Source organism: Gossypium raimondii, chromosome 11 (genome assembly GCF_025698545.1).
Source record: "Gossypium raimondii isolate GPD5lz chromosome 11, ASM2569854v1, whole genome shotgun sequence".
In the NCBI taxonomy this organism is placed as follows: Eukaryota; Viridiplantae; Streptophyta; class Magnoliopsida; order Malvales; family Malvaceae; genus Gossypium; species Gossypium raimondii.
Genome location: NC_068575.1, coordinates 54,840,305 through 54,856,210, shown reverse-complemented (window position 1 = coordinate 54,856,210; position 15,906 = coordinate 54,840,305). Strand labels below are relative to the sequence as shown.

Sequence of the window (15,906 nt, the reverse complement as noted above, 5' to 3'; positions counted from 1 at the left end):
ATTGAAACTTGACTTAATGGTAACGCAAAGCTTAATGGCTAGTACTTGTTCCCTTTCTTAACGCTTGAAATTGAGTTTTAATTATAATAAAGTCCGATTTCAACAACATTATTTAGATATATTTATTCATTCATTTATTTATTTGTAAGTCAACTTCATAAAGATTCAACGGCTTGACCCAATGGCATACAGCACAGGCCAAGCTTTGGGTCAATGGTTTTTTCTCTCAGAAAAAGGGCCAATTAAGAGTATATAAATATCACCACTTTGAAATAGTTCCTTATATGCAAGTACATTTACAAGAATTAAGACTCGCTACTCTTCTCTCTCATATATATACTGCAAAATCACACCAAAATCTATCCAGGGTACCAAATAAAACCGAACCCGAGAAAACCCAGATCGGAACCACGTAGAGAAAACAGAGTGGACTATCTACAACACTCCGCCAGCCAGAAAACTTAAAAAGATGTATAGAAACAAAAATTGAACTGTGAACCCACAATTGGAGCCTCACATTCAGCATTTGTCTCACCAAGGGGAATTTTTTTTTTCAGAGAGTAAAGCTCAATGGAAGAGAGATTGAATGACTTTAGCAGACAGTTTTTCTCTTTCCCTGATGATTTTGGTTTTCATTGCCGGCGATTAACAACTCAGCAGGAAATATGTTGGTGATGCCAAGTGAGTGCAAGAGATACCAAAGGCACTGAGCTCATAATATCAACCAAGATCATGAAACGCAGCTTTTCTTTTCACTGTTCTGAAAGAACAAAAGACCAGCTTTTGTTCACCTTAACTGCTTTTGGACTCGAATAAGTTTCATCTTGATGCCACGTCACAAATCGTTAATCATTGAGTTGAACCAGTTTTACAGAGCCATCTCCACCACATGAAAGAAAACCATGTGACACAACTTGAATATCAGTAACAGCAGCCTGTGACATTTAAGCAAATTATTGCATCAGTGCAAATTCAAATCTTGCATTAAAAAAATTAACTCTTTTAACATCAACAAGTAAAAACAAAACAAAACAAGGAACATGAACAAACTGGATGCAAAGGTTCAAACATGGCTATAATCACAAATGATTACCCGCACAACGCCACCGAAACCACGGGAACTTGGTTGCAAAAAGGTGTGCCTTTCATGCAATTTTGACCAATGATGAACCAGTTTGGCTGCTTTGGCATCCCAAAGTTTAACATCTCCATCTTTGCTTCCCGTTAAGAACAAACTGGTATTTGGGATGGTAGAAATTTTGGTGATGCTACCTTCACTCGTACCATTTGATAAAATAAAGATTAGATTAATATCAAATCATACGCAAGTAGCACTTGAGGGGGACAATAAGAAAAGCATGTACCTAAGTGAGCCTTTGGTATGTACCAAAGCATCCCACCATGATTTTGGTCTCGTTGTTTACTAGCTCCTGTTTTCATGTCAGCATTAGAAGATGTGTTGATGCTTATTTCAACACTATCATGGTGCCTGTGCCTTTTAGTCCTTCCAGTAGCTATGTACCGGAAGTCATGAAGTCCAACATCACCATTTTTACCACCGGTTACTATTAGGGGAGAAACAGAACCACTTCCGATGTCATTGTCAAACACTGCAATGGAGCGGGCACCACCTGCACAGAGAGATGCATAAAACATTGGTACCACAATAGATTGAAGTTATCAAGTAAATGCACAAAACACTAAGGTAGTAAACTAATTAAGACAAAACAATCAATATAAACATTGAATACAAATATAGTGAAAGTTATGCTGCAATAATGTAGCACATTTATAATCCAAGTTACTATGCGGAGTAGTCAAATTCTGATTCACCTCAAATCAGAACTATAGCTACTCTGCACATGGTTTCACTGCATAACACAGTTTCTAATGAATTTGATAGAAATAACTTTTGTATGGGAGATTGTGAAGGGGGAAACTAACCTTCATGGCAAACAATGGAAGCTCGAGAGGTTGCAGACGGAGCCAATGTATCCCATATAACCACATTAACACCATTGGAGCTACATCCAGCAGCAGCAATGACAGATCCACTTGAAGTAATGTAAGTGACATCCCTGCAACAGAAAATAGCTTATTGATCGCAGTAATCAAAAACACATTATAACGTTTTAGTAACAGGAAGAAATCTATACCAATATACTCATGGTGGAAATCTAAGGGGAAAAATAGGATGAGTATGAACTTCGGACCCAGCAAAACCACACAGGACTAGATACAGTACAATCCTTGGACTATGATAAATTATTCTATTACATAAACATGTAATACATGTTTAAAGTAGGGACAGCCAACGCTTGTTTAAGCATTTAAAAGCAGAATACATACGATGCATGGTTATTAAAGCAGAGAGATGATTCGGTTGGACGGATATTGCTCCTGCCTCCCACCTCTAGTTGCCACGTGCAAACAGTTCCATCAAGAGCAGCAGTAACAAATCTGTGTCCACAACGGTCAAACTGCAAAGCTGATATTGAGGCAAGAGCATAAGGTGGAGCAACATTTGCAGCAGGCAGCACTCCATAAGTTGCTGTTGCTTTATCCTTCCCAAACTGCAAGCATTAACATTATACATGGGCTAAATGCCTTACAAGATAGATGAAAAATGGAAATAGAAGTTCATGAATGCATTTTGTTGGATGACTAATATGTTGTGTTTTTATATCTGGTACAGTTAAAGCCACTTCAGTGCCTCCTGGAGGCACATAAGTCCTATCTTACTTGCTCCATTTCTAATGCATTCAGAGACAGTGTCTTAAATTTAAGATAAGAAACTCGAGATCGAAACTAATACATGCCCAGTGAAAAATTATGAAAACAGTATGCAAGATACTCTTAGAAAGATTGTAATTTTTGCTGTCAAAGGTTCATACCTCCCATAAGTAAATATGTGTATTGATAGAACCAACCAGGAATAAAGGCCTTGAGGGATGACTAGAGAAAGACCTCGTACTGATGTTTTCCACAGTGGCAGGCAGATCAACAAACTCCTCAAAATCCTCTTGTGTCTCCCAGCCTAAGCCAGAGGCTCCGATACCAGCATAACCTGGAATTCCAAATGCTCCACCACCTGTTAGGTGTCTCCCTGGTCTAGAAAAAGTATCCACACCAATGGTTGCTCCACCCAGTCCTAGGTGAGCCCCTTTCTGATTACCAAGACCAACACCAGGAGATACACAGGTTGGAACTGGGGTTGATTCACAACCAGCCCAACCATTGTGTGGCCAATCTGCACCAGACCAGATATAATCTGATTGGCCTTTGTAAGGTATACCATCTTCCCAGTTAAAGAAAATTATGCCCTGAACCGGAGAGAATTGAATGGTTTAGTACTCTTCAAATGAACACATGCATGTAATTTATTATAAATTCAAGGAAATTAGTGGAGGAGAAGAGAACTGTCTTCCAACATTGACCAGCATCACAATGATATGATCACATGGTCACCTTTAGGGTATAATTGGCCGACAACCAACTCCATGATGAAGAAAAAAAATCTAAACATTTGAGGTCTTCCACAACAAGAATGGCCAGCAGGGAGCACAAAGAAAAACATGGGTATCACACACTTCACTAAATTGCTAACTTAGAGGTGTAACCTTGCAACTGAAACCCCTATCAAATATTCTCATAAGAAAGTGTTTTCAAGATTAAAAACCACATCTAATGGTAATGGAAAATGGGGCTGAAACACATGGACTAACCTTTCGGTTGCTAGCCAATGCAGCTTGCCTTTGATTAATGGAGTTGACACACAATGCCTGAGGAAAACACAGTTTTTAGTTGTAACGAGAACTAAAGATTTAGGATCTGGAAACACATTCTACTCAATCTGAAATAAGGAAAAGGAACTATTACCTCTAGAAGCTCCCCATTTCTCTTATATATTTCTTTAGGGTTTTGGAAAGGTATGACCTCCTTTTCCGTGCTTGTTCCTTTCTGCCAGGAACTTAAAAAAGCATGGCCGTTCCATAACACACTCCTAGAAGGTGATCCAGCTTCACCACCAGAAGAGCTATTGCTTATTTTGCCTTCATGATTTTGGGACTCATCAGTTTCATTCTCCCTCCTAATGTCTTTGTATAAATCATCCCATCCTCTGCAAGGCTTAAAATGAAGAAAACTTGACCAATTTACTTTCTCTTGTGCAAAACTTTCTGATATCATAGTAGGATCAGCACACATATTCCATAAGATATCAGAAGCAGAAAGCTGATTTGTGCTGTTTGTATCTTTAGTCTGACCCAGATGCTGCTGTAGAGTCCTAGAAGACGATCTATACTCCTCCAACCAACCAAGAGTAGGAGGGTTAAATCCATTATCTATTTTCTGCTGCAAGAACAACCCAAGTTGCTTCACATGGTGAGAAGAAATATGTTCAAGGGCAATTTTCAGTAAGTTGGCTAATATCCATGATGCTGACCTAATGTTTTCTCTTATGCTTCTGTTACCTAATCCAACATCCAATGATAAAGGAGCACAAGAAGAAAGTTTATCATTGGAAAAGCCAGAAAGATAACTGTCATCAGAAATGGCTAATGAGTTCAACTTATGTTTCATGAATCTGGACATGTGTTGCCACAGAAAAGCCCCTATAATATGCCATCTCTCATCCTCTGGAATCAAATTCAATAGCTCTCCAACTTGTTTTTCCTCAGCACATCTATCAACCTCAAGGCCATCTATTAAAACATCAGTCACTGTATCTGGAACCTGGTTTAACGTTTCCTTCAAAGCCGTCATATCAACTTCATAAGGAGTATGCCCACTAGTATATGTAACTATGAGAGGTTGCATCATCAAAACTAAACCTTCTGAATTTTTCTGAAGCCAAGCAGATGCAAAATTTGCATAAAATTCATACAAATCAAGAAGGGTGAGAAGTTTTGGGGACATGACCTCTTTGAAGATGCCAGAGAAGATCCTCATAGCTGCTCTTAAACTCGACAGTGAGAGTTTGACCCCTTGAAAATAAAACCCCCAGGTATCTCCAGAGTTGGATCTACCTTCATGGGATATACCATTTTCTCTATAACATAATTTTGATGGGGACCATGTTGTGCTGCAGACAGCAAGAAAATGCGAAAACAAAGAGGAGATATCCTCAGTCAACTTCAAAAGTGGCTTGTGGAAAAGAGGATACCAAACGGCATTGTCATCCATATGATTCTCATGCTGGGAGTGTTCATGACAAAATCCATGTAACATATCATATCCAAGGAACCAGAACCCATTATTGCATAAGGTGACAAAAATCTGAAAAAAGGGGGGAAATATAAACAAACCGTACATAAAAATTAGCCAAAAAAGAGAAGCAGACATAAACAGTGAAGAAACAACATACCATATTAATTAGATAGGATGAAACCAACGAGAACTTATGCTCAAACTGTGCAAGTCCTGTGTGCAACTTATGGTGAAAATTTTCAAGTAGTTCATCATATTGATTCTCATAATCCTCAGAACATGTGTTTGTTCTAACAGATCCAAAGGAGGTTCTAGGCCAACTAGGATGCTCCCTCATCAATTTTGAGATATACTGGAGGGCCAAATCAAATTTAGCATATGACTCAAGATGAGAAGCAACACCACCCAAGAGCCAAGGAGAGGAACCACCAATAGAAGGTTTCAAAATTCCCAGTGAAGTTTTAGAACATGCAAAATCTGATACATTCTCTTGATTCATACCCCCCAGAATACTCAGGGAAGATGAAAGGCACTCCAAGGCTTCAAGCTTAAAACAAGAAAGCAGGGAAAAAGTCAATTATGGTTTCTCATCCATGAGTAGTAACATGCTCCAAAAACAGGCATAAATATAAAAGAAACAATTAAGTACCCTACTTTTCATTTGATATTATTATCTTATCCCAACTAATCAAACTTACAGGAAGCCCACATCTGTTCAAGGAAGTAGCAGTCATCAAAGATGCCCATCTAGCAAGAACTCCAGCATTCTGGTCCCCTGCAGCATTTCTCAGGCTAGTTTTGTTTGCAAGCATGAGGCAATACAGACCTCTACTGGGGTCCATGAAAGCAACATGGCAGGATGAAAGAGTGGATGAACCAATAGCAGAACCCACTTGTAAACCAAGCATGGTCAGGAAAGATTGAGAGTAGTTCCCCAATTCCCACTGCAAACCAAGAGTCTTCAGAGTCAAGGCATGTAAAATTTTATGCATTCAGTAAACCATGGAGAAGTATCCATGACATTTTTGGAGGAATAATGTGAAAATTCAACAGTTCATTTATAAGCACCTCTAGAAGGCTTGCAAGCCAATAGTCACTTCTCTCAATTGCAGATGGAAGTATAAGCTTAGTAATCAAGTGACGCTCTAATGGTCCACCTCGCCCCTCGACAAGTCTACATATTACTAGTGCTAGCTGCTCATCCCCAAGGTTCTTTGCACAAACAGTAACTGCAGAAGAAGTATCACCTCCAAGCAGAAAAAAAGCAATAGCCAACTCTAGTTGATGTCTCCCCATCAAGACATAAGCATTTTTCAAAGCTGCCGCCTTATTTTTCTCCTCCTGTATCAATAACCAAATTGGATACAGAAAAAAATTAATACAATAGATATCTTCTACCAAACTGTTCTTATACATTCCATCAAACTAAATAAAAAAATCAACGGCAAAAATAGGAAAAATACCTGAAAATTGCGTGAAAGAAATCCAACCAATGGTTTATCCTTCTCATCCTTGCTAATTTTAAATAGACCAGCCAAAACCTGAAGTCTATTTAATGCTACATACAGCAGTGTACAATCCTTGGGATCTTTCTTCTTAAGATATTGCATTCTAGCCAGCTTTTCCATCTGCAGTAGATGAACAACATCAGAGTCAACTAAAGTACATTCTTCTTCTTTTGGAGGGGAGGGGGAAAATGCAGAATATTGTGTAATCTTATGCTGAACACTGTTCCATGGAATTCAACAAAATGCAAACCCACCTCTTGCCAGGCATTTCACGTAGCCTCCTACAAAGGGAATCTTTGGCACAACTAACAATTCACTCAAATTGTGACTTTTACATAAATAACGGGGTGATAAACAGTCTAGCAGTATTAAAATTGGCATACAAACTAGCAATTGAGTACACAGATCAGATTCCACTAGCAAATAAGCGTTGCAGTACCTTCAAAATAGACCACCTAGAACCCATTCATGACAGGATCCTCACTTTTATGTGTTTTTCCTGCCTGCCTGCCCCACTCCACTTCACTCCACCCCCTCCCCTCTTTTTTTTCTTTTAACCGTTAAGTGGAATATATATGGTGCCACAGTAAAGCATACATGATAAATGGTTGCCAGATTGTATTTAGATATTAAGGAACAAATACTACTCCAGAAGAATAAAAGACAAATCCTTGTTTGCAATTGAGATGAGATGTTTCCTAAAAATCAGAACCTCAGACAATTACCCTTGTGCGCAGTTGAGTTGCATTAGTAAACCAAAATCCAATGCCCAACGTCCGCATTGCTGGCCAAGATGGTTCATTTGGTAGAAATGAACCAAACAGAGTTTCCTGGCAATCGGAGTGGAATGCCCATGCTATAAGCCCTGAGTCAACCACAAGATCTTCCAAAGATGCTGATCTACCAAACCTTTGCAAAAAAAGCAGCTGCTGAAACCTTAATGTGACCCAAAACCTGCAGAATTATATAAAAAAGGAACCAGTCTGAGAGAGAACTTTCAGGAAAGAGGATGTTGGAACTACAATAAATATGAAATCTATTGCCAGTAAACAACCTCAAATTTCGTTAGGCAACAAATAAACTTCAGTATGGTACTGTTAGTTAATGTCTTGGAGGCATGAGCTAAAATGAAAGGTAGTTTGTACTATGCATTTGTACAGTTGTTATTTTAATAGGTTCAATGCCTCTATCTTTCATTTTCTTTTAACCAATTCCCACGAAAAACAAATTGATTCATATAGACAATTCAGTGCAAACCCATGAATTCAAGTAAAGGCTAAAAGGTACTTTTCTCCAAAACTGAAGAAAAACAAGATATTAAGTGATAAATATAGGCTGAGATATTTGAAGAGGGAAAACTTTCTATGAAGCATGTTCATTACAAGTTTGCTTAGCATCCCACAAAGACTCAATTACTGGATTCTTTAACTTCCCAAGTAAGACTCAACTTACCGAGTTCTTTAAATTCCCAAGTTTTTTTTTTACTTGAATGAATATCTCCATACTTGGGGTGATATTTAACAGACTTGCTTTCAGTTTGGCTCTTCAAAGATAACAAAGTTACAAAGTTTGAATTGACCCTAAGTTAACCTCCATAGCATAAGTACATCTTCGATGCCTAGTACTTCCAATGATCCTAGAATAATATACACTGTAGGCACCTCTACTATTAGATTTCCTAGCTACAAAATTAATGCAATTAAGAAACAAACATGTTTTCTTTTGAGGGCGATAAGCAAAATCTGGGACCTATATCCAGTTCCACCTCAGAAGCTCATTCACCAAGGTGGAGCTAAATATAAAACTATAAAATAATTATAATATTTCCGAGAATAATTTATAAAGATAGTTAAGGTTGAACACTACCTTCGACCTGGATCATCAAGATTTTCATAAACAGAAGCAGACTGTGGATTGCTAACTTCATTTAGAAGATCTACGATTGCAAGAATCTGCATCTTCTCTGTGGCAGTTATAGCTGCCAACTCATGCAACTTATTGATTGGTTCAAGGAAGTCAATAAGTCCAGATTTTGTTGAAGACGAGCTGAATGCGTTGCTGGAAGCATTAGGCTCAAAATTATAAGCAAACGGCACCAAGCCACTTTGAAATTGTGAAGACAATGTCATCGAAGTAGCATTCTCATTCCATTGGAATGCATTACCAGTTGAACTTTTGGAGAGAATCCCTTCAATGTAATCAGATAAAGGCATCTGCGGAACAATGTCACTGATCTTTGGATGGTGACCTCTCTTCTCGGAAATATGACTGGAACTAAGATATTCAACCAGATGCTTCACAGAGATGTATGCACGTTTCCAATTGCCTAAACACATTGAAGATGACATGCTTTAAGTAACCTGAAATTAGCAGCCTGAAGAAAACAATTTATAAAAGCCTACTCAAAGAACAGCTTTGCCAAATTAATAAACAGGATATTTCAAGTATATAACCAACAAAGGTCAGCTGTTCACTATTTCAGATATATTTATCATCGTAAATGGGTTTTAGCCAAAACTAGTGCAGTGGTTGTCATTTGCCTCCAAGAGTGCAATCTATCCATAAATATCATATAATAGACAGGGGGAATGCACAGATAAATAAAATGGATAAGAAGCAAAGAAGAAAAAAACTCATTTCAACCTAAAAAACATATTTCAAAGACAGTTTAAAAATATAGAAATATTATTAGTTATTGCTATTCTCATCTATCAGAGTGACAAATCTTAACCAGCCAAGTCATTGGGAGGTTTGAAAAATAAAAGAAAATAAGTATAAGCAATATTATAGGCTGCTTAATTCTTCCACAGCCATATGAAGGAATACTAAGAATCTAATTGGAGGAGAGAAGAGAAGTACAGTCAGATGCGCATGAGTAATTTATTTAGTAGAAAGGCATTCCACATCAAATTAAATATCATTGCTGCGGAAATTTTAGCCAATATCTTTATAACCTTCTTAGTCAAGTGAGAAGTAACCCCAGATGTACATTAAGAAACAAAAGTAAATAGAAAAGCACAATACCATTCCAATAGTGGCATAGTAGCAATAATCAAGGAAAAACAATGCAAAAACCTTATTGTTCATCTAAGCCTCAAACATGAGAATTCAAAAATGAAAGTGAACTATTACCTGAATATATATTTGCAAAGAGTGACTCCGGGTGATAAACAGGCAAAACTCTGGCTAATGTCTCCACTATGTCTAGCATACTCCAGTAACCGAGTAAAATCTTTGACTTGCATTTTATTTGACCCCTTCCCACTAAAAATGCACTGGATAGGTGACCATTGTTGGTATTTATCTTCTTAAGAAGGTCGGACTTGCATCCTCCATTACTATTTGCAATTAATGTTTCTTTGTGATTAACAACATCATGATCACTAAAAATTTCAGAAAATGTGTCCTTGCCCATATCAATATCAGAATCAAGAAGGCTTTCTGGGTTAAATTTTTTATAGAAATCAGTCTGATGTTTGTTATCTAAAAGAAACAGCCATGGACTTAAAAGACTCAAGTAACTAGCATGCACAACCACACCTGTAGTCCTGGGGCCCCACAAGAAATCATGAATAGCAGAAAAAGTATGACTGATCCCGATGCAAAACCAGAATTGCACACCCGGAGATTGTTTAGAGTCTAACAAAGCATGACCACCACATCGCTTCTGAGCATATACACGCAACTCATTGCGCATGCAAACTGCAAGTAATAACTGACCATTTCCTAGGGCTAACCAATTTAAAACAACAACGTCTTCATCAAGTGACAATGTGTCTTCTAACATAAAAGTCCCCGAGTCTGGTAGGCGTATAGAGTCCCATATACGAAGACTGAAGACAGTATTTGACGGACTATCTGAGCCAGTGGTTGCAATCTTCCTACCACAACTGGTCAATCGTATAGCAGTGACAGGTCCTTGATGTGCACTAAACATGCCCACAAGTTCCCATGATTTGTGAGAAATTGATGGTTCATTGGGGCTACATCTCCACAATTTTATACTACCATCAGAGCAGCCTGTGGCCATAACATATGCAGGACTTCTACAACTTAAGGAATCTTTATGAAAAGGTAACTTTTGCTGCACAGGTGTCAAACCACCAGGAGAGATCACAGCAAAACTTGTGACCTGATCATGAAGATGAGGTTCAGGCAACTGTGCTGATGATGGAATAACGTGAAGACAATATCTTGTGCCAGAAATAGTTTTTTCAAATTTCCTTGCGTTGCATTCAACAATATTATCATCATTGAAATTACATTCAGAGCAGCTTCTTGTCAGATCATAAGCATGCATGGTTATTTCCCAGGAAAGAGCCCGAAATACTTTCATCCAAATGCCCAAAAGTAAAAATCCATCACACATATAAGTTTCATTACGAGACAAAGACAATGGTACTGTATATATGTTGGTTGGACCATCCTCATAAGGATCATGACCTGCAAAAGGTATAGTGCATATGAAGTAACATTCTATGCCATCTCCTTCACCATGAAAATTCTTTACTGCAAAGCAGTCAATTCCTCCAACATGTCCCAGAAGAAGAAACCGATCTTCACCCAATACTAAAGGTGCCCAATTCAAGCTTGAATATTTAGAACATTTACCGTGGGTTACATGCTTTCCACTAATTCTCCATGCAGGAATCAATGTTGGAAGGTCAAGAATGGCATTCGAATTGTTAGAAAGTGACCAAAACAGAAGTAGCCCATTAGAATCCAAAGAAACAACGAAATCAACTTCACAAACATAGGGGTGTATAGCAACTTGTAAGATTCTACTGGTATGACCATCTATATCTAAAATTCCTTCTACTGAACATGATAATAAATTTTCAGTCCTAGATTCACTAGGAGGTGCATTCTCTGTATCATTTATCATTTGGGTATATAACATGGACCAGGCCAAATATTTACACGGATATAAATGGATAGAAGAGCATACAGTTGGGGGTCCAGACGCACAATTTCTCATGATAACAACCTTTTTAAGAAGCAATTGTTGCTTTAGAGTTGAAAGTCCATTTCTATTAAGATGTTCAACTTCAAGGCCCTGAAGCTCCAGTCTCTTCCACAATGTAACCCGGGGGAACCTCATTGGTGATATGTCATCAAGACAATGGATTGCCCAGAAAGTAACCAATTTTCCAGGGCCAAACCCTATTAACCACTCGCAGCTGCCAACTTCATTCTTATGTTCTTCTCTAAAGAAGTATTGGTTAGTTTCTTCAGTGGTTTTAACCATGCCACCAATTTCCATTGCCCATGTAAAAGATATATCTGCTCCCAAAGTTCCACGTAATGCATTATCTATCTCAATTACAGCAGCAACACAAAATGACCTCCTTGTAGTTTTCTGATCGTAAACACTGCCTGCTTTCTTAACTCTAACATTGTCTATCTCACTCCATAATCTTATAGTTCCATCTAAACAGCATGTTAACAATATATGTCTCCGCAAATGTTTTCCATCTCTCAACAGTTGTTTCCCTGCCGATGGCCTCCATTGAAGCATTGAAACAGGTTGAGGATGGCCTAGCACAGTTTTTGCAAATCCAGAACTTCCATCACTGTAAAATACCAAAACAGACTTGCTTGCCTCATTGACTCCTTCAATTTGCAAATCCTTTGAAGAAGATGCAGCTGCGGAAGGGCCTTCTATTGACCAGGAGGCAGAAACCATATTCTGAGGCTGATCTGCTTTGAATTTCCAAGCTATTTCCCAAGATTTACTCTTCCTTTTCCACAAAACAACCTCCAGTCCACCGGCTATTAGCCCATCCCCAGAAGCCGTCCATCCAACTGCCTCAACTTTAGTAGACTGTAAAAGTACTGCATTCTGGCTCCAACAAAAAGAACCTGAATCAGTAAAACAGGAAATTCCATTTTGAGATAATCAAGCCATTTATAACTTAAAAACAAATACAAAACCGTAATTTTTATAGCTCAAAATTTACAACTGCACGAGAACCCATTAACTCAACAAGCAGAACTAAAATTTCCAAACTTGAACGTTGCTAGTAACTTAAAGTACCTACCAAAATTGAACTCCAAAAGAGATGCATACCTTTGGGATTGGGCGTCGCTGAGTCGTGAGAGAACAAGCAAATGCAATTATCCGAGGTCACTGCGAGCTCGCCAGAAGAAGGCGTGACCGGAGACCACGAAACGGCGGTAACAGGGGAAGAAGCGACAGAAGAGATCTCGAAGACTTGACGGAAAATTGAGCCCATACGAGTTTGTTCGGTGGAGAGAGGAGAAGGGAAGTGAGAGATCACGAGAAGGGAGGAGGATCCGTAAGCTGCCCATGAGTAACCGGCAAAGTCAGGTAACCAGTCTATGGCGGATTCGGATCGATTAGGAGCAGGCGGGATGAGCTCAGATCTAAGGAGGGACAGCGGGAGGTGATCGGTGGGATCCACCTCGGAAATGGAGGTTGCGTTTTGAGAAGTGGAAGTTGCCCATGCCCCAGCCATGTCCTTCCAATGCTGAAGAGGGAACATAATGAGTGATACAAGAAACAGGTATTTATACTGTGTATGTTCATTTTTAGGTTAAACTGCCAGTTTAGTCACTTATATGTGCTTGAATTTACATTTTAATCATTAAACTTTTCAATTTTACTGTATCGTTGTGTTATAATCACAAAACCGTTTAACTCACGTTAATTATTGTAACTTCAAGCTATTAATATTATTATTTCAGATAAAATTTTTAGCTGAAATTAGATTGCTAATCTTTGTCGTTTTTTTCTTTTTAAACAATTTAATTCTTTTTATTTATTTATTGTCTTCTCCTTTTCTTCTTCTTCTCCCTTCCAAGTAGTTTATTTGGTTTTGGTATTGAGGTTGTTACTTCTCTCTTTTGTTTCTCACTTTATTTTTAAAAAAATTTCATCACTATTTATGATTTGACCCCTATATAGTTTAATTCTTTACGCTTATTGGTATAGTATATGTAACACCCCTTAACCCTAAACCGTCGCCGGAACAGGGTTACGGAGCATTACTGGATATATCAGATAACTTATAACTAGTTCACAATTAAATAACAGATATAGCATACTTGTATCAAATATGTCATATTGGTTCCATTTCATACTTATAATCAATTTAACCATCATTCTACAACCGTAATAACAAAACTTTTATACTTAACCTATACATCACCTAGGTACATGCCACATTATCAAACAAAGGTACATCACTAAAATTTCTCTGAGGTCGGGATTGCTCTGGATGCTGGACCGGACACTGACTTTCTACTAACTGCATGACGGAAACAACTGTCACACGAGTATAGGAATACTCAGTGGTATTACCATAATTCAAATTAATAACATTAATCGATAAATTATATACATTTAAAATTATGTCTACAATTATTCATTAATTACCTCGTACTTTAAATCAACTTGATAATTAATAACAATAAGCAATATTTCAATCTTTTATTTAATTGTATTCATACCTTATTTCACTTTCTAAATTTTATTGGATTTTTCAACAACAACAATTATAATAACTAATTTTATAAAATTGTATTCAAATTAACTCATACACTATTTCTTAATTCAGTTTATACCATTAATCTTCAATAAACATTTAATACATTAAATCAACTTGTTTCAACAACAACAATAATAATCACTATCTTTTAATTGATTCGTTCATTGATAATCAATTTACACTTATAATATTTTAACGCACAATTTATTCATTAAATCCATAAATAAATTTCAATAACTTGTATTCAATTAAATTCACATATTATTTCACTATTTCAAATCATTTTATTTTCACTTCTCATTTCTCAACAGTAGCTATTTTAATTTACTTTTCTTCACTTAGATTTTTACATCATCTCATACTACAAAACCACTTCATGAACTATATCATTATCTATTTCTTGAACCCGTGGTTCATACATTTCATTACAATTATCACTACTAATAAACAATTCAATCTTTTAATATTATCAATTAATTATATATATAAATATCATTCTTATTTCTTTATTTCGAATTTCACTTTTCACATATACTATATCATTCGAGATTAATTTTATCAGTAATTTATTTCATTTGCCCTTATTAACTTGACTCGGACTCTGACAGATACGCGGATTCCACCCAAACACACCAGAATATCCAACCAAAACACACCCGAAATAAATATAAATCCTCCATAACACACCAATATATCATATCCTCCCAAACACACCAATAAGGCATTAAATGCCTCTTCGGATAAACCGAAGCATATAATAACATAATCATCTTCTCGGCCGAGCTACAAATCTCTTCATCACATCACAAATCCTATGGCATGCCATTTGTATCCAATCGAGTCCGATAAGTTAATAGGGTATTCGAATCACATTTCAATTCAATCACTTTCTCATACTTTCAATCCCAATTTAATCACAATTTAATTCAATACATTTTTTTCACGTTCCAATCAGTATACCATCAAATGCTCATACCTATTCATACTTCATTTTAATTTCATTCAATTCACATACAATTCAATATCGATATTCACCTTATTTTATTTACTAAACATATTATTCAAAATTCAACAATAATTACTATTAATAAATTCAATACCAATACGTATTTTTCATTTAATTCAATCATGATTCTTACCTCAATTTGCTTATCATGTATATTAATTTAAATTTTAACAATTAATAATTAAATTCGAATTATGGTAATACTAACCGTAAATTTTCTCGAGTCACTCCTTGTTCACCTTCTCCTTTCTTTTCTCGGACAATGACTCTTGCACGACATTAGCTACGTAATTAAACAATTAAAAATCATTAATACACAATTTCATCAAAATATTTCCATTTATACCTAAACTTTACCTAAATTCTAATTTAATCCATTATCAATACTAATTTTATTTTCCCAATCTAACTCCATATTCTCTCTTAATTCTTACTATAAACTCAATTTAGCTCTTCAATTTCACCATAAATCCCTAATTTCGTTCTTTCAATTTAGTCCCTACTATTCAAAACTTATACTTTATTTTACAATTAAATCATTTGCTAACTTCTAACTTGAATTTCAATCAATTTAACCCTAATTCTTTCATTTATTCAACATAATCAATGTCTAGAAATATAATAACTTCCCAAAACCTCAACTTATTTTCAACAAAACTTTATTTTAAAACTT

The 15,906-nt window shown here is 36.6% G+C and overlaps 1 protein-coding gene across 2 annotated transcripts; it reads right to left on the bottom strand.

Moving 5' to 3' along the window:
* Window positions 1-242: 242 nt before the first annotated feature.
* Window positions 243-15,516, bottom strand: LOC105802814 (uncharacterized). Of its 2 annotated transcripts, XM_012634684.2 has the most exons (17): window positions 15,442-15,516; window positions 12,787-13,207; window positions 9,849-12,578; window positions 8,583-9,042; window positions 7,442-7,670; window positions 6,672-6,836; window positions 6,277-6,549; window positions 5,907-6,152; window positions 5,366-5,755; window positions 3,880-5,277; window positions 3,726-3,782; window positions 2,895-3,323; window positions 2,350-2,573; window positions 1,945-2,078; window positions 1,365-1,631; window positions 1,094-1,272; window positions 243-935 (listed from the first exon to the last, which is right to left on the bottom strand). In XM_012634684.2, the coding sequence occupies exons 2-17, from the start codon at window positions 13,193-13,195 to the stop codon at window positions 846-848; spliced, it is 7,680 nt and encodes a 2,559-aa protein (XP_012490138.2). In that variant the 5' UTR covers window positions 13,196-13,207; window positions 15,442-15,516; the 3' UTR covers window positions 243-845. The 2 variants fall into 2 exon arrangements, with proteins under 2 accessions (XP_012490138.2, XP_012490139.1); XM_012634685.2 differs by lacking the exon at window positions 15,442-15,516 and having other exon boundaries at window positions 9,849-12,558; window positions 12,787-12,929.
* Window positions 15,517-15,906: the final 390 nt, after the last annotated feature.

Coding starts and splice junctions, on each gene's coding strand:
- LOC105802814 (XM_012634684.2), bottom strand. CDS start 13,195: ATGGCTGGGGCATGGGCAACTTCCACTTCTCAAAACGCAACCTCCATT. Junction 12,579..12,786: donor AGCGACGCCCAATCCCAAAG/GTATGCATCTCT, acceptor TTACTGATTCAG/GTTCTTTTTGTTGGAGCCAG. Junction 6,837..7,441: donor CAACTCAACTGCGCACAAGG/GTAATTGTCTGA, acceptor CATCTACTGCAG/ATGGAAAAGCTGGCTAGAAT.